Source organism: Gymnogyps californianus, chromosome 1 (assembly GCF_018139145.2).
Source record: "Gymnogyps californianus isolate 813 chromosome 1, ASM1813914v2, whole genome shotgun sequence".
In the NCBI taxonomy this organism is placed as follows: Eukaryota; Metazoa; Chordata; class Aves; order Accipitriformes; family Cathartidae; genus Gymnogyps; species Gymnogyps californianus.
The window spans coordinates 97,848,665-97,871,263 of NC_059471.1; the positions used below are offsets into that span (position 1 = coordinate 97,848,665).

The 22,599-nt window shown below is 42.8% G+C and overlaps 1 protein-coding gene across 1 annotated transcript; it reads left to right on the plus strand.

Annotated features, from left to right (window-relative positions):
* Positions 1-465: 465 nt before the first annotated feature.
* On the plus strand, positions 466-20,809 carry WDR4 (WD repeat domain 4). The gene is made up of 11 exons (XM_050891370.1): positions 466-593; positions 1,297-1,359; positions 2,089-2,235; positions 4,456-4,612; positions 5,207-5,319; positions 7,597-7,657; positions 9,011-9,109; positions 14,922-14,986; positions 16,552-16,735; positions 17,626-17,695; positions 20,280-20,809. The coding sequence occupies exons 1-11, from the start codon at positions 466-468 to the stop codon at positions 20,456-20,458; spliced, it is 1,266 nt and encodes a 421-aa protein (XP_050747327.1). The 3' UTR covers positions 20,459-20,809.
* Positions 20,810-22,599: the final 1,790 nt, after the last annotated feature.

The following is a 22,599-nucleotide window of genomic DNA, read 5'->3' on the forward strand; positions in this document are numbered from 1 at the left end:
CCGAAGCGCAGCCCCATCAAACCCGCCCCCCAGGGCGCCAGGCGGGCTGGATAACCCAAACCCTGACGCGGACGGGAAGGCTTGCGCTACGCCCACGGCTTGGCGTACGGCACAGGCGGTGCCGCTGCCCGGCCCCTTCGGTTCCCCGCGGCCCGGTACGCGCTCAGGGGGAGAAACGCGTCCCGCTAGCAGCCGGCCTGCGCCACCCGCCGCTCATTCCCCTCGGCAGCCCTCCGGCCTCGGGGAAAGCCGCCGCCTCCGCACGGCCGGGCTGCGAAGGGCGGGCAGCCGGGGAGCGTTTCCGAGCCCCCGCCGTGACCCGCACCGGGGCAGACGCTCCCTCACAGGGCTCCCCCCCACAGCCTCCCTCGCCGCGCAAGCGCGACACAGCCCTCGCGTCATCGCCTTGTGCGGTGACGCCTGTACCCTGCGCCTGCCGTGGCGCGCACGTGGCGGCGTTGACGCATGGAGGGTGGCGGCGGCGGCGGCGGGGGGCGCTGCCCCGGTCCCGGTCCGGCGCTGGCGCTCCGCGGGGCGCTGATGGCCGCCAGCGGCGGCGGCCGGCTCCTGGCGGCGCGGTACAGGGAGCCCGGGTCAGTGCCAGGCGGGGCGGCTGCGGGGTGGGGCCTGTCCCGCCGGCGGCCCGGGGCCGCGGATCCGAGCGGCCGAGGCCGCCCCCGCCCCGCCGCTCGGTGCCAGGGCCTGCCCCGCGGGGGCTCGCCGGGCTCGCCGCATGTCCCCTGCGGCTTCAGCAGTGAGTGGCGGGGCCTTCCTGCCGGGGCTGCGCAGCTGGCAGCCGGGGGGATGGCGGTGGGAGCGTGGAGGAGGCTCTGCCTACTCCTGCCTTTCGGGAAAGCCCTGCGTGGCCGAGCGCAGGCCTTTAGGCGCTCCTTGGGTGCGTTTTCTGTTACTGAATGTCACTTTAAAGCTTTTTAGTCTTAACGGTTTTCTGACATGGTCGTGCACCACGAAGTGCATGTCACTGGTATGAGAACACCAGGGTAAATGCGAGTGACAAGTATGTTAAGCCTGACAAGAGTAAGATATCACAGTTGCTTTGCCAACAGATGACAATTGCATTTTTTTGGCGTGTGTGTGCAGTGCAAGGTTTTAAACTTGTACCGCATCTGTAGCACTTTGGGAGCCCATTTCACAGGGGTGGTTCCTCGAGATAGGGGTCAGTTGCGCGAATAACTGCGAAATAATAGCATGTTACAAAAGAGTTGACAGTCTTCATAGTTAAGCTCGCGGTTGTTCTAGTTCCTGTGTTTTTAGTCCGTTGGGTTTTATTTGCAGTGATGACAGTCTCTTCGTGTACGATTGCATCAATGCGGAGAAGACGACCTTAGGAAATAAAGGGTGAGAAAATCTGCTTAGGCAATCTGCTGTTTTCCGAGAGGGTGCATCTCCTGCTGAGGTTATGTGGCAGTGAAGATAATAACAGAAAGTCACAGGATGACTCCTTGGTCAGGTGATGGCTAGGTTGTTTTTGCTAAGCCTGATGGATCTATATGTATGTATTTTTTTGTTTCTGTTTCATCCCAGAGGGTGACTGTACACCTTTTTCTTTTTTAGAGAAACACCAGTAGTATAACCAATGATTCTGTATGACTCTTCTTGGTCAAGACATTTATGGAAAAATGCTGCATTTTTTTATTAGACCATCTGAGAAAGGAAAAAAAGCCATAAACCAGTTACATAACTCTTCCTTCAGGTCTAGTCGCTAAGTCATGAGATTTCAAAACCCGAAAAGGTCTTTTTCTTAGTTTAAATTCAACCACTGGACATTGTTTTACCTGTAGCCGATTTTACTGTTTTCCCCTAAATTTATATCAAGATCTGCTAGTACAAACCCTAGTGTTGCTTTTTTTAAGCAGGTAATGATACAGGCTTAGACCTTATATCAGTTTCCTTTTTCTTGGCTTTTTTCTTTGCATTAATGTTCGAGTTGGCTTAACATTTTAAGCACAAATAAAACTTTTAGCATTGTACTTTGTTCTTCATGCTCCTTCTTGGTGGTGTGAGAACAACCTTCTCCAGGATTTCAGTAACTCTCAGATTGTGAACTGTTGTTCTCCTCTCTATTAGGCAGGATGAAAAACCGACAGATAAAGGAAGCGATGACATCCTAGCTTTTGCCTTCTCCCCATCAGGAGATTATTTTGCCTTGACAGATGACAGCAAACGTCTGATTCTGTTCCATACGAAGCCTTCCTGGGAATGTCTTAGCGTCAGGTAAGGAAGCAGGATGTTGCATGTCGCTTTGTTATGGAGTTATGGCTGATTAATTTAGAGTACTACTAAAATAGTAGTACTTGGGATGTTGCCATTTGTTATCACTAAGCTGCTGCTTTTTTTTTTCCTTGTACTTGCTCAAACAAATTTATTGTTCTTGGGAATTGAAAGATATTTGTCAAGAAGTGATGCGTGGTATGCCCCACACCAAAAATGGGAGTGCAGATGTTTATGTCATTGGCTAAGGAAAGGATAATCTCTTTTCTTATTCCAAAAGACAGTATTTGCATCTTTAAGGACTGAAATTTTACCCGCTCCTAGTGAATACTAAGGTTGGGCCTGTAAGGGCAATACTGAGCAGTTTAGTGAGTGCACTGTCCGTTTCTGTTGATTTGGAGGAGAAAATGTTTTGGGGAGTTTGTGAACTCTCTTAAAAGCGTGTCTTTAAAGATGCTGCCAACTGTTTCCCTTCTGTGGTACAGTGCTCTTGAGAAAACAGTCTGTAGGTGTCCACCAGAGGTCCTCCAGTTACAAGTTTTCTGCTGCTGCTTGTGACAATGGTCTAAAAAAGAGGACCATGAAGGACTTTGTGAGAAAGTACCTCAGCATGTGACATCTCTGCTTCTGGTGGTCTCTGACAAATGTGAGGCCCTGGTTGCAAAACAAAATAGAGTTTCTGTCAGCGTGGCTGTGTGTGTAGGGTACATGATGGACCTTCGGTGGGTTAACCAATGTTGTAGTGAGTAAGTAATCACCGACAAAACCAGAAATGGCAAATTCTGTTCATTCTGCATTCTGTCTTCCGTGCTGCCCTGCCCTGTATGTCTTGCCCGTAATATGCCATTGGATAATTGTTTGATGTTTCAGTTTTCTGCTAAAAGATCAACTAGGACCACAGCTGGATTTTTTGGGAACATCACTACCTCCTATTAGGAAACTGGGAATACAGGCAAAAGGGTCTCTGCATGAAAAAAAGAATGCCAAAGTTGAGCTATGTAACTTGTGTCGGTGTTTTGTGGGAAGCTGTATGAAAGGTTTCACGTGGTGCTAGCTTTTGTAGTCAGCTCATTTCAGACAAGGGGAAGTTTTGAATCTTTGTGTTTAAGATCAAAGGCAGTACAATGAACTTGGAGCAAGACTTATTGTTGGCAAGGTAACCTATTTTGAAACTGTGCTGCCTGAGCCTGCAATGTGTTAGTAGGCATTCTTGTCCTATACGTTTTCCCATTGTTACGGTGTTCCTTTAAACAGTCACTAAAAAGAATTTCTGTCTTCCTACCTGAAGTACAGTATATTGTTCTTTTGCTTCCAGACAGTCACTGAATTTCAGAGTAGGTGAATAGAAATGTCCATTCCCTATGATCCCTGGTGTTCACAGTCCTATGTTAACACACAGGACATAGAGGGGTTTGGAAAAAAGGTGTTATGAAAAGAGAAGAGTAACAGTAATAACGATAGCTGTTACGTTGCAGAAGCATGCTCCAGCCTAAGTGATTAAACCTTTTTTAAAACTTGTTTTCTGACATATATGGTCCTTACATTTATCTGAAAAGTTGTAAGAAAACCGTTACCTGCTACACTGGCAACTGGAACTATAAGATACTGGCAGGTGATGAGGGAAGGTCAGAGTTCAAGTTCAGGGCTTTGCCTGGACAAGGTACCCTGAGGCTGTGGCTATCTGACTCTGGATGTGAGGAGGAAGAGTCCTTGAGGCTTACAAGGAAGGACTTCGTTTTACAGTATGAAGTGGCAACTGGAGAAATAGTTTCAACACAGTTTTTAGATGTGTTGCTGCAAAGGACTTTTACTAGGAGAACTCCTACTTTGTCTTCTCTTTTCTACGTGTTTAACTTGTATTTTTATTACGGAGAGTGCAAGAAAGTCTGTTGTCTTTCTTTACAGTGCTGGCAGGCTGCCTAGGCAAAATACTCGGTTGAGAAAGTACCTAAGCAAAATGCAGGCATGCAGCTTTAATGGTCTCTCATTTTTTTCTCCCACCCCCCAGGTGTTTGCTATTACATAGTTTAGTCATTTAATATCTCTCAAAAATGCTATTTCGGCCCCATACACTCCCTTAACATTATTCTCATTGCTGCCATTTCAAGAGTGTTGCATCTGAGAGCTTTTTGTCCACTCTCTTGGTCTGTTTAACTGGGTCTGAATCCAGAGTTGCTGAAGCTGCTGTCCAGAGCTGTTCAAACTGTGCCATTTTTCTTTCAGGTCCGTGAACAGGAGATGCACTTCCCTGATTATTACAGCTGCAGAGGATAAGATTCTGGTTGCAGACAAGTCTGGTGATGTCTATTCTTACTCAATAACAGAACCCCAAGCAGAAGGAAAACTTGAGCTGGGTCACTTGTCACTGCTATTGGATGTGGTAAGTATGTGCCTCTGTGTAGTTAGTGTACAAACCTGCATTCCTGCTTGTGTTTGGGTCTTTCACTGTTGCTCTTGTCCCAGATTTGGGAGTTCTCTTTTATATAAATGAAGTATGTGGTCTGGATTTCTTCCTACTGAGTTTGTGTCTGCAGAGTTTGGTGAGGAAACAAGCTTACCAAAGGGTTATCTATTCTGGGAGTGTAAGTGTTCAAAAGGCCTTCATGTTACAGTCGCAGAAGACTTGGTGACAGAAGGTATATGGGAATTCCCCCAGTCTGTCATGTCAGTTTTGCTCTTCAGTGTGATGTTTCTTTCTTTTTAAGACACAGTGGGACTTCCGCTCTACCATTAGAGCTCAGTGGCTTTCACTGGACCCAGTAGACAGTGTTGCTTGTCTTAGTGAGCGAGAAAGTTACTGTCATAAAGATTTATGCTTCCATTATTGGTGGAAAAGTGTGGCTTAATGCTTGCACCTGCCATTCAGAGTCAGGCGAAAGAGTTTACTGCTTATCTTTTTTTCTCCCAGTTAGAAAGAATTATATTAAAACAAACATTGAACTACTGGGCACTAAAACTCTCCCTTTACCAACAGGCACTGAGTCCTGATGACCGATATATCCTAACTGCAGACAGAGATGAGAAGATCAGAGTCAGCTTGGCAAAGGCTCCTCATAATATTGTATCCTACTGTCTGGGACACAGAGAGTAAGTTTGTTGTGTGCAAAAGTTATTGTGTGCAGCTCTTCACTGTGCCTCAATGGATGAAATTATTGTCTCCTCAAATCATATTAAACAACAGCTAGGTCTATGTTTAGAATCATAGATTCATGGAGTGGTTTGGGTTGGAAGGGACCTTTAAAAGTCATCTCGTCCAACCCCCTGCAATGAGCAGGGACGTCTTCAACTAGATCAGGTTGCTCAGAGCCTCGTCCAACCTGACCTTGAATGTTTCCAGGGATGGCGCATCTACAACCTCTGTGGGCAACCCTTTCCCCTTCCCGAAGTGAAGGGCCATCTATTTACAGTGATCTGGAGAGTGGAAGGCAGCAAAGCAACCTGCTAGCTATACTGATGTGATTCAGATGTGCTCTGACTTAATAGAAGACCAGTAGTTCTTTTGGTATAGGTATAGGGGTTGTCTTCTCGCCAGTGTACCAGGACTTCCTTTTCAGCCTACAGGAGGGACTGTACTTTCCCTTTTCTTCTCAGTAGTCCTTTCCTGTGAAGAAGACTCAAATGGCAAATAGACTTTTAAAAGACTTTTCCCTCTACATTTTGCTGCTTAAAATGTCTGTCAGTTGTGGTATTTTCAAAGTCCCTTGAGTCTGCCTCCCATCTCTACGTGGTTTTGTGGGCTTTTGGAGGTTTTTTGTTGTTGATTGTTAGGGGTTTTGAGTAGGGTAGGGGGGTTGTGCAAGTTTTTTTGTGTGGCCACTGCTACTTTTTGAAGTTCACAGTGACAAGGTAGCAGAAAAGACTTGACCCTGCATAGGGCAGAGAACGCATGTAATTCTGCTTGTCTGGCTGCTGAGTTACTTGGGGGTAACTCCACCCTTCCAGGCACATTCTTCCATAAGATGATGCAACATGGTGCAGTCAACTCACTATATCAGAAATGAGTTAAAGAAAGACAGTGTGACTGGGGAACTTGAGATATGGGTAGCAACCTATCTAAACTTACCCACCAAGGTGTTTTAATAGAGCATTTAGGACACAGATTAATTTGGAGTGTCAATCTGATTTTAATAACATAATTTGGTAGTCTAACCTGTGTAGAATTGGCATAGTATAAAAGCAAGAGACTACTCAGGTTAAAGATCTAAGTAGTCTTTGATCAAGTCGGTTTCTGTAGCATGTTTACAGAGCCATGTCCAATGTTTCCACCTACTGTGTACACAGTTGTACTTTCTAATGAATAGAACTTGATGGTCAGAAAAACACTTTTAAACAGGGGCTGTTGTGTCTGCCCAAAGAGTTTGTTAGTGGCTGCAGAGTGGAAAGGCACTTCGTGTAAATGGATTGAAATATATTTAAAAATTCAATATTTAAATTAGGAATGAATAAGCAAAGGATTACATAAATAATTACAGCTATAATTGTTGCCTTGTTTCACACTCCTGGATTTTCTTCTTTCAATGGGGTGCATGGTGATTCTTGTTGATTCTATTATGCCTGCATGCACCTGCCATTACTGCTTTGTCATGAAAGTTTGTATTACGGTGACCAGATCTCTTCCTTCTATTTTTTTCTCTTTTTTTTTTTTTTAATGACCTTAAAATTATGCTTGTTCTCAAAAGCAAGACTGTCCCACTCAGGTAACGTTCTGCTCAGGTCACTACATTTTAAGTTGCTGAGCTCTAAGTTAATAACAAACTCCAAAAGTTCAGGTCCTCATTACTCAGCAAAGACAAGTCATGGTAGACATAGGAGTATTACATACTTCTGAAAAACGAGGTTTCTGGCTGAATGTAGACACTGATGGTAAATTGCCACATGCTTGTTTTAAAATTTTGTAAAGATTGCTTTTGAATGATCTCCAACTGTGATGGGAGAGATGTGGTACTCTGAAAGCTGAGTCATCACTGTTGTGTTTTAAAAGCATCTGTTGCTTCATGTTTTTAATGTACATTGTGAATTGCAAAGGGGGAACAAGCTACCTGAGTAAATCTGTCTCCATTGGCATTTTTTGATCTAAATGGCAATGTTCTCCGTCGGGAGGAAGTCAGTAGAATTCCTTGAGTGCAGGTGGGGAAATATTTTTTTCTATTAAGTAGAAGGCCAGTAGTTTGTGTAGTATATATACTATATTAAGTACTGTAGACATAGTTTTTTCTTCCTCCTAATTGGCTTGATGTGGAGAATCTGTTTGTTTGTTTGTTTATTATAAAGTTCTCATTAAAATTAGTGTTTTCTCTTACTGTGTGTGTTTAAAGACCAGAGTGTCATGCAAGAGAGTTCAACTTTTGACTACTTTCCCTTTAGGTTTGTAAGCAAAATACTTGTCATACCCAACTATCCTGACCTGCTGTTGTCAGCTTCTGGGGTATGTATTGCAATTTCTTCAAAAAAGTATTTTTCTTGAAAATTTAGACTTTAAAACCATTGTTTGCTTGTGTTTCCCCCAAGTTCCTTGGGATACTTGGAATAATCTCTCACGGTTTCCAGCATGCCCTCTCTCTCTCCCCCTCCTCTCCCCCCCCCGCCCCCTTTCTTGGCTTTCTGTTCAGTGTTCAGCCATTCTATTGTTAGATCATTTAAGAGCTATTTACTGTGTTTATAGCAAGGCTAGCTTCTTATTAAGATCTTTGGGATGGAGAAATCACGAAGTCCTCAGTATTTGTTCATCATTAACTCTTGCTTTGGAGCACAAACTTTAATCATTGGACTGTTAAACAACTTTGAAGTGAATGGGTATTATGCCAGCTTGCCATGATAATGAGTGTCTTGAGAATGAATGGCCTTATGATCACCTATTTTTTCAGAGCTTATAAGATAAGAAAATTGTTCCCTCTACACCCTTCCACTTGCTTTCCCCTGTGAGACTCGTTCTGAATTGTGCCCTTGTCCGTATATCCTCATAGTATGTCCAGTGCATGTTGTGTAGAGATTGCAGTGCAGTGCTACACAGTGCTTGGATGAGAACTGAAGAAGTGAGTGTTCCCTCCTTTCCCTCCCCCAGCCCTTTTCTTAAATTGATGGCATTCTGCTGTCATGCAGACCTGTACGGAGTGAGTAGGTGGAGTTGGTCTAAAAGAAGGGAAACAATATTCTTTGCTTCCCAGACTACCAAAACTGCACAGGAACCAAATAATGTTTTCTGTGAAGATGTGAAGATTGTAGTAATTCTTAGCATTTGGTTTCAGCTGCTGTTCTTGCTTCCCTAAGGCTCTTGTCTCTTGTTCTCTAATTCTTTAAGCAACTCTAGTGTTAGTGCTGTGTGCGGCTGTATTTCATTCTTAGCAAATGCTCTTTGATGACTCTGTTTTTCCAGAGAGGTGTTTAGCTTCTCGCCAGGAGGTTACTAAATCAAATGACAATTTGAGTGATAACAAGAGTAGGGGTGGAGAAGGGCAACCTGAAAGAATTGCCATTAAAATGCTGAGCACATGTATTACTGTGCTGTTTGAGACAGACTTGAAATGCACTCCTCCAACTACCCAATTTCCACTTCAAAAGGAGAATTAAAGTTAGCATGATTGAATAATTTAGAATGGAGGGGAAAAATTATGTTAATTAAAATGCTTTATCTGCAATTTGAGGTCTTAACTAAGTGACTATTTAGCAGCTTCTGTGGGGAGCTCTTCAGGGAAATAGAATTTAGCTGAAGGCCATGAGTGGCCTTTCTTTGCCTGAGGTGCTGTTAGTAATAGACTTGTATCCCCTTCCATCTGTCCAGGACTCGACTCTGAGACTTTGGGAGTACAAAAGTGGGGAAGAAGTGTACTGCTGTCATCTAAGTAGCATCTGTGGGTCTGAGACAACTAAAACTGACCAGGTACGCCCATGTGTGTTAGTGCTTTTGCTATCTTCCTGATCCTTGTGATTTCCAAACGTTTGTTGCATTTTGTTAGGAGTGCCTCCCTTCTCTCCGTGGGTTTGGAAGTTATGTGAGATGTAGAAACTGTTACAATAGCCTGGGATTTCAGGAAAGGAAGAAGGTCCCTGAAATCCATTCCTGTATCTTGTGTGCATTTCTAAAAAGTGCCAAGCAGTGATCAAAAGAAGCTGTTTGTAATTCTTCCCAAATGTAAGTTCTGTACACTGGACAAAGCCTTCACGTGAAAATTTTTCCAAAAATGCAGGTGCCTTAGTCTCCTAGCCAGAAAGTATCTTGTAACACTGGAAAGATCTAAAAATTCACCCATTTTTAAAAACACTTAGAATTTCAAGTGTTAAAGTTGCAATTTATCTGAGCAAAAAGAAGCTTTGTAACATTAGTAACCAGTCACTTGCAATACTACTGCCTTGTGGAGTCAAAACACTGGGCTTGTTCTTTTGGGTTGTTCTGAAGGTGGGCAGTGTCCAGAATTAAAATGTATGAGTCCTGTGTGAAAACTGAATACCCCAGGATCTCTCCTTAGCTTGCAGCCTGTACATGAGTGGTGTCATACATACACGTTTGGGGTGCTACTGTGATTTGGGATGCTAATCTGATGTGAGCAGTGGTACTTGATCTCTGGTTTTGTTCTTTCTTGTCACATGAATTGGCGTACGACCTATTAGCAGCGAAACAGCACTCGTTGTCCCTGCTGTGTACATCATATTAAGCCAGCTTCTAATCTGTTGGGTTGTTTAAGAGTTGTTCATTTTACCACCCATCCTGCTGCATGTGTTTTTCATGTGAATCTGTAAAAACACTTTTTCTCTGAATGCTACAGCTGTCTCCCAGTTGTTAGGTGACTGGGAAGCCTGTAGCCATTCATGGCTCTTGAGGCAAATCCACTGCGGAATTCGTATCCAGGCTGAAATTGAATTGAAAAGTTCTGTCTTTCCTTCCTTGTGTTTTGTTGAGGTTTTGTTTAGTCCAAGTATGTTGTGCTGAGCCTCACCCAGCAGTCAGGAGCTGTTCCTGGGGATCTCTCAGAGATTCTTTGCTGTCAGTGTAGGTCTGGCCTGATCTTGTTAGTGGGATTCCCAGTTGTTGAACTGGGAGCACAAGCCATGGAAGGACCAAGGTCCTAGGAACAGACCTGACAACTCAAGGTTTTTTCTGTGCAGAAGACATCAGCAAGTTGTTCTTTGTGTTGGAGTAATAACGTGCAACTTTGTGTCTGTACAGGAAGGCAGCTACTTGCATCACAGCATTCAAAGCTTAGATACTGGAAATCTTGGTTTTGGCCTAGAGTTCCTGTTAGCAGGAATTCAGGGTAGTATCTATATGGACAATTTAACCTGCTCCTGAACTTGAAAGTATACTTTAAAGCACACGTGAGCCAGAGACCTTTCATACACATTCACAAGGTTTCTGGCCCATTCCAGCTTGAGTCTAGTGCTTGAAATCTTTGAAGTAGCTATTGCTGGTTGTTTTTTTCACAAGCAAAAAATGAGTGTACCAAATCAGGTGACAAGCCCATCTAGCTGGTATCCTCTTATAGTCTGGGTGCAGCAGGATTTGAGTGAGGAATGGAGAATTAAGATTGAGGCAAACCTACAAAATTACTTTACCACGTATAGCGTTCTGGAAATAAGTGGCTTGGGGAGTTCCAAAGCCAAAGTGTTTTATCTTTGTGTTCGAAAGTAGCTAATGAGTGCTTTGTTGAAACAACGTGGTTTGATAGCCATCGAATTCATATCTGCAGTAATGTTGCAAGGCATTTATTTTGGAGGGAAGAATGGTTTTCTTTTAAAATACTTTGCCTTCTAGCTTTATTGGATCATTGAGGACTAGTAAGCAACTAGCTGTGAAGTGGGGAATCCCATTATTAATGTAAAAGATGCTACTTGTTGCTTAGACTGTCTTAGCATTTAGCAAGATAGCTTGCATGTAAATTAACAGTGCTTGATCTCACACTGAATCCTAACTCCATTGCTTACAAACAAGTTTATAAAAAAATAATATTAAACTATATAATAAACCTTGAACGTAGCATTGGGTAAACTAACAAATGTTAGAGGAAAAAAACTTGTTGCTGCAAGAGGAACTGATTTAAAAAGTAATCTCCAACTCTCTTAAAATGTTTTTGAAGGCTTTTGAATGTAGTTTAGTAATACTTGCCTTGTCTCCTAACATACCTGGTAAAGTCCCTTCCGTAGGATACTCTATGTGCTGATGGAGTCTCTCAGTAGAAATTTGGGGTGTCCTTTGACTGTTTGAGGAGTCTCTGTTTAGCTTCTTTACCTCGGTGTGAGTAAGCAATGACAGAAAGGGAAAACCCACAAACTGTGTGTTAATAAATATAACACAGCAGTTAATAAACTCTGTTCCTGCAGTGTTTTGCAGTTCTTCTATCCACTGCCATGTCTGTCTCCTGACGGTGGTCTTGGAAGCCTCAGGCTGGCCTGTCCCTTGAATCTGTGAAATTCTGCTTGCTGCCCACTCTTACAGGCTTTTTAAAGTCTGTCTCCGATGACACTAGATTTGCACAATGCTTGAGGGGTGCAGAAGACTCAGTTGACTTCCAGAGTTCGTACATACTTGGAACAGTGATCAGGCAGTGTCCCAGTGATTACAGACAGATAAATGACAGATTTAAACCTTAATGCGGTGCATTGCCACCTTTGTGCTGTATTGCTACACAGCTGTCAATATGTACTTCTTTCAGAACAATTACTGTCTTTATGGCCAACAGGACCAAAGGGGAAAGGAGACTTGTGTTTTAGTGGCATCATAGTGCTAGAAATGCCAGAGATGATGTCTGGTGGTAGTATTTAGTCATGCTGTGCATCCAGGTGTATCAAAGATCATCTTCACAACCTAGTGTGACATTTATAGTCTGAATTTAAGGGAACAATCTCTTGAGTTAGCAGTTTGTAGGTTGTAACTAGCACGCTGTCTGCAGATGACTCTGACAACCAAAGATCAGATGGGGATATAAGTGTTTTTCTTCTTTTTCATGTTGCATTTCATTTTTACCATTGATAACCACTGTGAACGCACTGAAGCTTGAAACACAGCTTGAAGCACAATGATAATGGAATCATCAGTCATAGTGGGTCATGTGAGCACATAAATGTGGGCTTATTTTGCTTGGCAGATGATGAATATATGTCTGTTTTGGAAATGTAGGAGTGTTTTTGAGCAGTGCAGCATTGGTTTCAGCTGATGGGTTGCAGATCCTCAGTTCATTTTCCCACTAGAATGGGAGTGATTCTCTAGTTTCATACTGCTATATAAATATTTTTCCTGCTTTGGAGCTTTCACCTCATCTGATCCTCTTGACAGCAGAAGCTTGTTTAAAGTCCAGAACATGAATTGCACAACTCTACCCCAATGCTCCAGTACATTAATTTTTCATAGGGTCACCTCTTCTCACAGATGACATTAAAAGTTAATTTTAAGGTGTTGGCAGGCTGATAACAGTGTCGTATAAATGCTGAATAAGTTCAGAGAGTACCAAGTGAACTTCTGTTTATCACAGACTGCTCTTGTAGCTCTTCTTTAAGTTAACTGATTTCATGGTCTTGTCCTTGAACAAGATACTACTCCTAGGCTTGCATTCACTTTGCTGATTGTTAACTTACCCACACATGGAAAGGAAAGAGCTTGCAAAGAAGATGCATTTTCTTGTCCCTGTCCAGCTGTGAATAATACTTGGTTCAAATCAAAAAAGCCTCCTCTTCCCTTCCGCAGTGAGGGTGGGGGAGAGCCGCTGCAGACTTCAAGTTCACAGAACCCTTTGTCTCTCTGACAAAGCACTCAGCTGTGTAGGTGGGCACTTCCCATCACTGCACTTGCCCTGCACATTTGTTGTAAGACAGACAGAGAGGCAGAGCTTTGTTATTAAAATAAGTATCACAGGTTTAGTGTTTTTTAATATCTATATCTCTTGGCTTGTTCCCTTAAATGTCTAAAGAACCCACTGGTGGTTTACAATAGGAGCTGTCAGTTCTACTCTAAAGCTGTGGTGTAAATGGCTCCATACTGCAATAACTACATTTAGATGTATTAGCTACAGAGAACCTTTCTGATTCAGCCCGCTCATCCTACCTGGTATTTGGAACCGTAAGCATTTTTTATGTCCATGTTAAACAGGGGTCCTGGGTCCCAATGCTAAATATGGACTAACAACTTAGTATTTCTGCAGAGTAGCAAGAGATTGGTCCCATCTGTTCCCAAGAGCTCTAAAACATATCATCCTTTTGATAATGTTTTTTATAAAGTGCTCCTCTTCTGTCCAAACAGGCAATTGAGTATGTGAGTGAAAAGTGTGCGCATGCCGTTGTTCTTGCTTCCCCTCCATGAGATTGTATCACACAATGGATTTTATTTTTTTTTTTCCTGTGCTGGAGATGCACTGTGTAACCCTGGTTTTCAGCTATATTTATGCAATTAATTAACTTTATTTCCTGCAGTTGGTTTATCTTTTAGTAGTTGTATCATGTACTGTTGACAAAATAGTTAGCTTCTGGTATTAAACTTGCTGACTTGAATGTTTGGAAGCTGTACAGCTTGTTTTGCTTTCCTACACTGATTGCAAAATTCCGAAACAAGCACCCTGACAATACCTATACATCAGCTGGTAGCTCAAAGGGTAAAATCCTGTGGTTACTCCGAAATTCAACTTAAGCTGGTGAACCAGAGGTTCTGTCTAGTGGCCAGTGTCATGTTAGGAAAGAGGTGAAGGCTGGAAAGGGGGTGAAAGGAAAGAGGACTTGAGGATGCATCTGAATTCTGCCAGCAGAGTGTCAAGAACATGCATTTTCCCTGCCCTAAAGGGAATAACTCACTATTTCTCTAGTAGGAAGGTTTTATTAATCAGAAGTGCTGGTGTTATCGCTACTTATAAAATATACTTGAGAACCAGCCTTTTGCCTTTGCAGTTTCATCTTTCACATTATGTAACAGATACTTTTGAAAAAGCACCCTACGGCATTTTCTTGCAGTTTCTCTGCTCCTCCCAAATTCTTACTTCCCACTCAAGGAGCCTCGAATCAGTTGTTATATATTTCAAATAGTATGGTTTGTGCAGCAAAGGTATTTCTCCAGTTCTTTCCCAGATAAAACTATATATCTGCTAAATTAGGAGTGTGGTGTGGGTTTTTTTTGTTGTTGGATGTGGGATTTTGTTTGTTTGTTTGTTTTAATGATGAAGATGGCCTCAGGCAGTCTTGCCTTGTTCTTCAGAACACGTTTTCTGTTAAGGGGTATGGCTTCATCCAGACACAGGTTGAAAACAGAGACAACGCAGCAAGGATATTAGCTATGCATCACTATCTTCTTTTTTTTTAACAAACATAACAGCAGCTAATGGCTTGTGTTTATAATCTCTAAGCTGCTAGTGTGATATCCTGGCTGAGCAGGCTTAATGTTGATGTTTTTGTCATTAGCGTTGCAGGAGAGAATGTTTGAAGGTGGTGTACTTTTCCTTCATCTGTTAGTTTGTCTATTAAGAGTAGTTCACTAAAACCTTTACATTTGATCTCTGTTTGGATGGCTGTGAAGGGAGAAGCGTGCAAAACTTCATAAAACAGCAAACACTGGCACAAAAATATATTTGACTGCAGTTTAAAGGTAATTATGTTGCTTAACTTACTGTAAATTAAGACATCTGCTAAATTTTAAAGGTTAAGACATGAAATGGAATGTGAATTTTCTGCCCATAAATGGTCTTAACTTACAAGGATGTTTCTTTTTCTTTTCCTAATAGAAATACCCTGTGTCAAGAATAACCTACTGCTGTCAAGGTGGTTATGTTGCCATTCTTTGTGACTGGTAAGACTAAATGGAATAATGGCTAAAATCATCACAGCTCGTGTAAAGGCAAGAGCAGCTTTCCCTGTTGGCTGTCCTAATTTCCCCCTAGCCTGCAGTACTTGGTACTGTGGGTCTCTGAGTGTCCGAGGCATGCCTGTGGCCTCACGGGGAGCCTCTGAGTCCTTATTGTACTTGGTCTGAGTGCAGAGGTGAGTGCGAGGGTTACCCAGCTTGGTTGAATTTTGCAGACTGTGATGCCTTTCCCTCATGGGAGGAAACACGAGGCTAGGATGCACGAGAGCCCTGCTCGGTGTTCAGGATGTCTCCCTAAATCGCTGTGCCTGACCCATGTGTTTTGGGTCCCATTTTGTTCAGGGTGCTGTGGCGATGGAGCGGCCAAACTTCTATTACCGTATTCTCCTCCTGTAAATGGGTTCGGCCATTCAGCATTCACTGAAGCAAAGCCACAGCATTGCTTCAGTTTAAAACTGTGGAGAGGCTGCGTTGACTGATGAGTTCAAATGTATGTGTTTGTGTAAGGAGGGAGTGCTCAGAAGCTGAAGGGCCTAAGCACTGAGGAACCTTACAAATCCAACTGGTGGGGAAATGTCTTGCGGGGATGGACAAGACCTCTTCTCCTCTCTTTCCACAGCACCTTAAGCCTGCCAAGGAAGCTGTTCTTCCTGACAAAAGCTTGCCAACAGGAAAGGGAGAGATTGCCAGAGCTGCCTGTACAGTGAAATCGGCAATCCGTCCCCTCAGTGGACTTGCTCTTCGCCAGAGCGAGGAGCCTTACCTGCTTCCCATCATGCATTCTGCATGGGCATCCAAACTGGCCCTGGAAGGGGAAGCCATGTCAGCCAAGGGCTGTGCCCATGTCACTTAGCCCAGGGGCTGCGCCGTGCTCTGTGTGAGGGTTTTATTTCCAGCTCCACAGCCCAGCGTTTCTGAACAGTGCTGTCATGTGGACCTGGTAGGCAACTCAGGAGGGAGCTGAGGTGTCCTGCCTGGCACACTGGGGACCTGTCTGAGGGAGGTTAGGAAGCTCTGCATGTAGAGACTGTGGCTGTTAGAGGAGTGAGTGCTGATGGGAGAGGTGGAGATGAGTGCGGTGCCAGAGTCCTGTTCTTTAGCCGTGTCAAGGTTTCCTGTCCCTCTCATTCCCTCCTCCCCTCCTCGACATGTAATTCCTTTCCTGTTTTATTTTGACTGGTGCTCAGCTACATGTTCCTTCAAGTGAAGCCCTGTAGGCCAGTGTGCTATGATGCAGCACTCCTTATATAAATCCTTAGTAATCCTTATGAAATTCCCTTCACTACCTTTGCTTTTAAAGAAAAGGCAGCGTTGGCTGCTTTTTCTTTCATATAACACTTGAAAAGCCATTTGGCGTGTTAGGTATTTACAGCTTCTGCCTCAGATCATGTAAGCAAACTGCACTCAAAGTGCTAGGATGTTTTTTGCATGTCCTAATGACTTTGCTTTGGCTCTGTTTGGAATTAGAGTGGGTGTTTGTAGTTTGCTGTACAAGTGATGGCTGTAGGTGGATTTGGTAATAATGGTAATTAAGTTTTTCCTCGCGAAAGTATTCCCACAGTCTACGTCTTTCAGCTTGATGCCATTGCCCAGCAGCTAGTTTACAGACAGCAAATCTCTTTGAAACATAAAGTTTGGGACATCGCATTTGAGGAAACAGGAGATCTATGGATTTTGGAGGAAGACAGTGAAGCTCCTCTTCAATTGTACAGACCATGTGATGGACAGTGGAAGGTAGATACTTTTGTTATGCTAACATCCTGAATGTTTTGTGTTGTCTTGAGGCCATAACAAAAATGGAGTAAACTATGTTCCATGAAAGCTAAACGGCACACTTCTCTATGTCTTGAGACTGAGTAAAAGTCATAGATACACATCTCATTCTGCTTCTCTCACCTGTGTATAATGCAAAGCTGCTGAGAGCTTGTTATGAATATCAGTCTCTTCTCTGGTGAAGCTAACATCTGGCATAGCGGGATCAAGCAGAGTGGTTGTCAGCCATTGCACTCAGTACTTTAAACCATTGCCTGTGCTTTCTGTGTGCTACACTTGATTATTTAAAAAAACCACAGAACAACAAAATCCCTTTGTGCTTTGCTCAGGAATGCTTTCCACACAGCCTTCCCTGTGCCTGCCTCTGTGGGATCCTTTGGGGGACAAGGCATTCTGGAAGTATGAGGGGATTTTTCTTCATTGAGAACAGGGAGTCAAATTTGAGGGATGTGCTATCAAGTTCTCTGTAATAACCTATTAAACAACTGGAAACTTGCTTGTTATCCTTTTAAGTCCCCAGTTCATTATGGTATAGTTGTGAAGTGGTTTTAAATGAAACTTCTTTGACCCTTACGTGTTCCTTGTGATATTCCTTTTCCTCACAGATTAGTAAGTGGGAATCCATTTTCTTTTCCTGCAAGCTGCAAAGCTTCCACAGCAGAACACGTGATCTCAGGCCAAGTTTCTGTGGCAGTCCTGGAAAAAAGGAGCCTAAAAGACATGATGGAGGGCTTACACTCGCTCTCCTTTCACTGTACTCATCTGAGAGCTGTTGCATTTTTCAGTGTGCTGTGAAACATGAGATTGTTTATTATTCCCAAAATATCATGCAATGTTCCTTCTTTTCCCAGCCTGTAACTGATGACAAAGGATTACAGAAGATGTCAAAATATCTTCAAGACAACTGGACAGTGTTTGAAGGTGAGAAATTTGGCCTAAAGGCCCAGGAAATACAGTTTTTACAGCTAAAGCATAAGATTTAGGAGCAAAATCAGAGTTCAGGTCAGTTCAGCTGGCTGTTGAAGTCACTTAATCTTTCAGTTTTCTCAGTTTCATCACTCCATCTGGTATGGAAGTTAGTGTAGATCATGAAGTGCATTCAGGTTACTGTTACCACAAAATGATGTAGGTATTTAGATCTGAATTATGGCATTATAACTGTTTTACATGGACACCTTATCATAGGGATGTATCTAAACACCCTATGACAGAGCTGCTGGAGTCTGTCTTACTGATGTGATATCGAATACTGTTGTTTGTCGTCTTGTCTCTTACATGGGCGTGACACTTTATCAGAGGTACAGTGGAGATAGTAAGAATGGAATAGCCATGGGAGGAGCAGCTTCGCTGTAAAGATGGGCCATTCGGTCTGCCTTGGCAAGGCAGATTATGTGGAGCTTGCTGTGGCTGGAGGGTGTGACCTTGGATGGTATCATCAGGGATGAAATTGATTGGTGTCAGGGTTGGTTCATTTTGTTCTTTATTTCTGCCCCACCTCCAGTCTCTGGCAGAAAAATAATGCATGGTTTACTAGTTTAGAAGCACCCTGTGTTTCCTGGATTTTTTGTATTTAACAACCACCCAACTTATTTAAAAGGTGAAATTATGTCAGTGATGGCTGCAGGGTAGAGAAGGGTTGTGACATGTGCTAGTGGATGTCTCATTATGTACTGAGAGTTGATTAATTGAAATCTCTCTCCTGTACTTGAGACTGGGAACCTTCTTCCTTAAAAAAGGTGTTACAGTCCCCACTGGTCTCTTGGTCTGTCTTTGGTGGTCATACGAAAGGTGATTAACCCACATAGATGGAAGAGTTGCAGGAATGTGCAGTCTAGTGTAGTCTCCTTAATATCTAGTATTGGATGGTTTAGGGTGTAGCTGTCATTAAGTTGGTCGTCAAGTTGTCATTAAGTTGGTACAGTCTTTGAAATCTAAAAGGAAGTCAGGTACTTGTTTAGAAGGGAGAGTGTTTGCATGTAGATGTTGCAGACTTGATAGTTACAGCCAGGCAGATAATTAGAAGTGTGAGGTCTGAGTGAAAATGAGCAACAGAGAAGTAAAAAGAACAGGCAGGGGAAGAGGTTCTAAGCATAATTAGCCAGCGTAGCAAATTACTGTGGTACACGGTAGCTGGCTGCATCTGCAGCTGGGAAAGGAGGACTGCTCAGATGATGGGGTCTATTATTGTTACTTAGTAAGGGGAGGCTCACTTGATGAGCACTTACTCCAGTGCATAATTAGTGCTTGAAAAGGTAGTTACTTCTTTTAAAAAGGATGATCATTGTATTGTTTAAACCCAGTGTTAATGCCTGCATATCGTCCTTTTATAAACTTGTTTCACGTGATTGATGATTCTGTAGGATTTAAGATGCATAGGTCAGTCTCGAAGTACACGTTGAACAGTTTAACATTCTGTTATAATTGATCTCAGAAAAAGATAGAGCAAGATTTGGTGCAGGCTGGTCAAGTAGAGAGTAGCATGGATATTCAAACTGACAGCACGCAATTTCTCCCAGGGCCAAAGGCCAATAAATTGGTTACTGTGCAAGTGCAAGACTTTCGAGAGTAAAGGCATGCACTTTGCTGAGTACCAGTGAGGGGAAAGTTGTTTTGTTTGTGTACCACAAAACAAGGGGATGCTCTATGTACATTACTGTGGAGCAGCACACTAGCTTCAGGACCAAACCCTAGCAAACACTGGATTTCCTTGCATTTGCCCTTTAACATCAAGAATTTTTGGAAGTGGGAAAAGGTAGGAATACAAAGAGAACTAGAGGTAACTGGCTTTGTCAGGTTACCACTCTAACAATTTTTAGAAATGTGGACCTAGCCAGCTAGTCTCATTCTGTATTCTCTAAAGAAACAATCTAATTGGGGTTTTTTGAACAGAAGTTAGTTCCCTGTTAAACTTGTCTAAACTTACAGTCTTGGAGATGGTGTGATTAATATTATGCTGAATTCACAGAACGTGTAACAGAACCATTGGGGTGAATGTTTAGAAATGTGTATGTGCTGTAGGACATCACTGTTTGAAGTCTACTTCTTTGAGCTTCTTTTAAGTTAATACTGTAGGAGACAAGTCAGCTGAGCACAGTTAGGTAGCATACACCCTTTGCAGTGCTTAAGTCTTGGGGAACAACTCCAATGGGATGTCTAACAATAAGTGGTGACAGCAGTCATTTTAAAACAGGAGCCTTGAAGTTCTGCAAGTGTCCAACATGTAAAGAGAGCTGTGTGCCCTCTTTGCTTGAATGTCAGGTGCTTGCCTCTGTGTGAAATTTTTAGCCTAAAAACGGAGGCTATGCTTGGCTGTGTGAATGCAGGACAGATGCTTAGCAACACAAATCAGGCTTACGTAGTGTAAATGCTGGTATTTATTAAAGTGGATAGGACCACAGTAAATGAGTTGAAATGCCACTATCTAGAATTACAGTACAGGAAGTAATTAGTGAGACCACTAAGGGAATTAACACTTGTCTTGTGTTCTTGCTTTGCCCAATTGCAGGTTTTGTTGGCGCAGAGAGCCACTACAGCAGTCTCTACAAGGCTTCATTTGATAACATGGCTGCCTACCTACAGAGGAAAGAGGAAAGGTTACAGCAGCAGAAAAAGAAAAGGCAGGATCTGCAACGTGGTTCGAATGGACAAACAAAAAAGATGAAGACTGAAGAATCACCGCTATGACACTGTTGTTAGCTTGTAACTTTTGCCTGGCTGAAAGGAACTGATCTGACTGCAGACTGTTTTTAAATGTAAAAGAAATTATGGAAGAAGACTGGTTTAAAATTTTATTCAGATTCAGGTTTTCAGGTAGCCTGATGTGAAAATACCCTGCTTGCAGCAGATAATGCATTTACGATATGCCTAAGCTTCTAGCAGCATACAAGTGTTAGCGGTTCAGTCCTAGGAATCTCTAATGCATGATATATCAATATTGGAGATGGTATTTTCCTTGAAACAGGATTTTCTTTTTGCCTACTGTGTTCAGGCTTTCTTCTTCAGGTGGGAGTGCACGGATTAAAGTTGATGTCATTTTTTTGTTTGGTTGGTTGGTTTGGTTTGTTTGGGTTTTTTTTTAACTTTTTAAAAGGTCTGTTAGTTGATGTAACTAATTTAGTGTACCTGGCTATGGGAAAGGGAATGTAGCAAAATTCTTGCTGTATATGAAAGGTTTTGGCTGAGACTTTGCCATCTCTGTTTTTACCCTTTACCTTCAGTTTATGTGGTAGGGATTCTGCCTAGCTTCTAATCCATTGCTTTTTACTTGTGACATATTTCTACAGGAAGAAGTGCAAAAATAGATTTTATACACTGGAAAGTAAAATGTGTCAGTCAGCTTTGTGTTATTGGAAGATCCTTCTATTGCAATGTGATCCTAGTGTGTCTGTGAAAATGATTTGAGAGCCCTATGTGCAAAACTTGGAGTGCATTCTGCTTCTTTCAACAAGAACTCTTTCATATTGCAATTAGCCAAGAAATACATCTTTTCGAAAAGTTATCAGTAAGAGCCTTATGGGATCACTTGTTGCTTCATCACGGGGCAGAAGATACGCATTCATCTGCCAGATGGCATCATGTCTGTATGGAATGTAATGTACTTCATGAAAGCAGGTGTAGAAATCTGTACAATCCATTAAAAGTATTCAGAATTAGCCCATGAACCATGAATAGTTCTCTAGGTCTCTATATAGCTGTCCTCTTTGGAGTATCTGGACACTTTAAAATTTTGCACTCAAATTTTAGTTACACGGATGTGTAAGACATTGTGGAGAGGCAGCTTGTTTTGAGAAGAGCAGGTATTAAGCAGTGAAGCAGAACTTGCTGCTTATGACTGCTCAAAATTGCAGTCTCGTCCTTATTGTGTGTCCCAGAGGCCACAAGTCTTTCTTGTGCTGTAGGGTATCACATGGATTTTCATAGTCCTTCCGTTTGGAAGTGTCTCTTTAAGCATCAAGCGTTGCCTGCATTAGTACAGAGCTAGTCCTTCACCTCCAAGGGCTGATTTCTTTTGGTGATTACTTCTAAGTAAAGAACCTTCTGCCTTGGGAAAGGTCTCTTTGGACAAAAATTGTGAAGTGTCAAGAGTGGTATTGTCTGTTGCAGTTAAAAGTCTCAATTCTGGCAGGAGCTGCCTTGGCGCGAATAAAATGTGAAGTAGTTTCTACTACGTGTGCGGTTACGTGACATAAGAATGCAGTGTCACATCCACAAAGATTATGGTCTTGTGTAGCAATTAAGCCCCTTCTGTCCAATATCCACATACCAGTGATCTGAAGCATCTTGTTTGGGTATCACCAAATCAATCGAGTGCTCCTGGATTACACTGCGTCCTGGACAAAGGACAAAGTGGTAGGTAGGTATGTTTGGGCTTGATGAGGAGTTTTACCCTTTCAGGTGCAATAAGCCTTTTATTAGAGAGTCTGCTGAGGTAAACGGACCTGACTTTACATCATCTGGAGCGAACACTTTTGAGCTGATGTGTTTTTCTGTCTTGGAAGAGAGTGCCTGAACCACCAGGCTGGCTGGGTGGAGTGGCTTGCTGGCTGTCACGGCAAAGAGCTGGCCTAGTGGGGAGGCCCACCCCTAGAACAGGGTTACTGTCTGAGCACCCTGAGTGCCTGAAGGCTCTTGTGCTACGTGGAGTCCTTGCCGTTTCTTAGAAGTTGGCTTTGGTAGTTTCTTGGTTTGTACTGTTGACTGATGAGGATCACGTTCTCATACGCGCAGTGCCCTCCCTGCTCTGGGAAGGCGGTGTCTGTCCTTAGCTATGCTGTATTAGAAGTAGTTATTTCTGCAGTATATCATTGTATATGTTTACATATGTG

Bases quoted from the DNA above. Each gene is read 5' to 3' on its own strand.
- WDR4 (XM_050891370.1), top strand. From the start codon at position 466: ATGGAGGGTGGCGGCGGCGGCGGCGGGGGGCGCTGCCCCGGTCCCGGT. The intron at 5,320-7,596 runs GTAAGTTTGTTG...CTTTCCCTTTAG, and splicing joins TACTGTCTGGGACACAGAGA to GTTTGTAAGCAAAATACTTG. The intron at 14,987-16,551 runs GTAAGACTAAAT...TCCTCGCGAAAG, and splicing joins GTTGCCATTCTTTGTGACTG to TATTCCCACAGTCTACGTCT.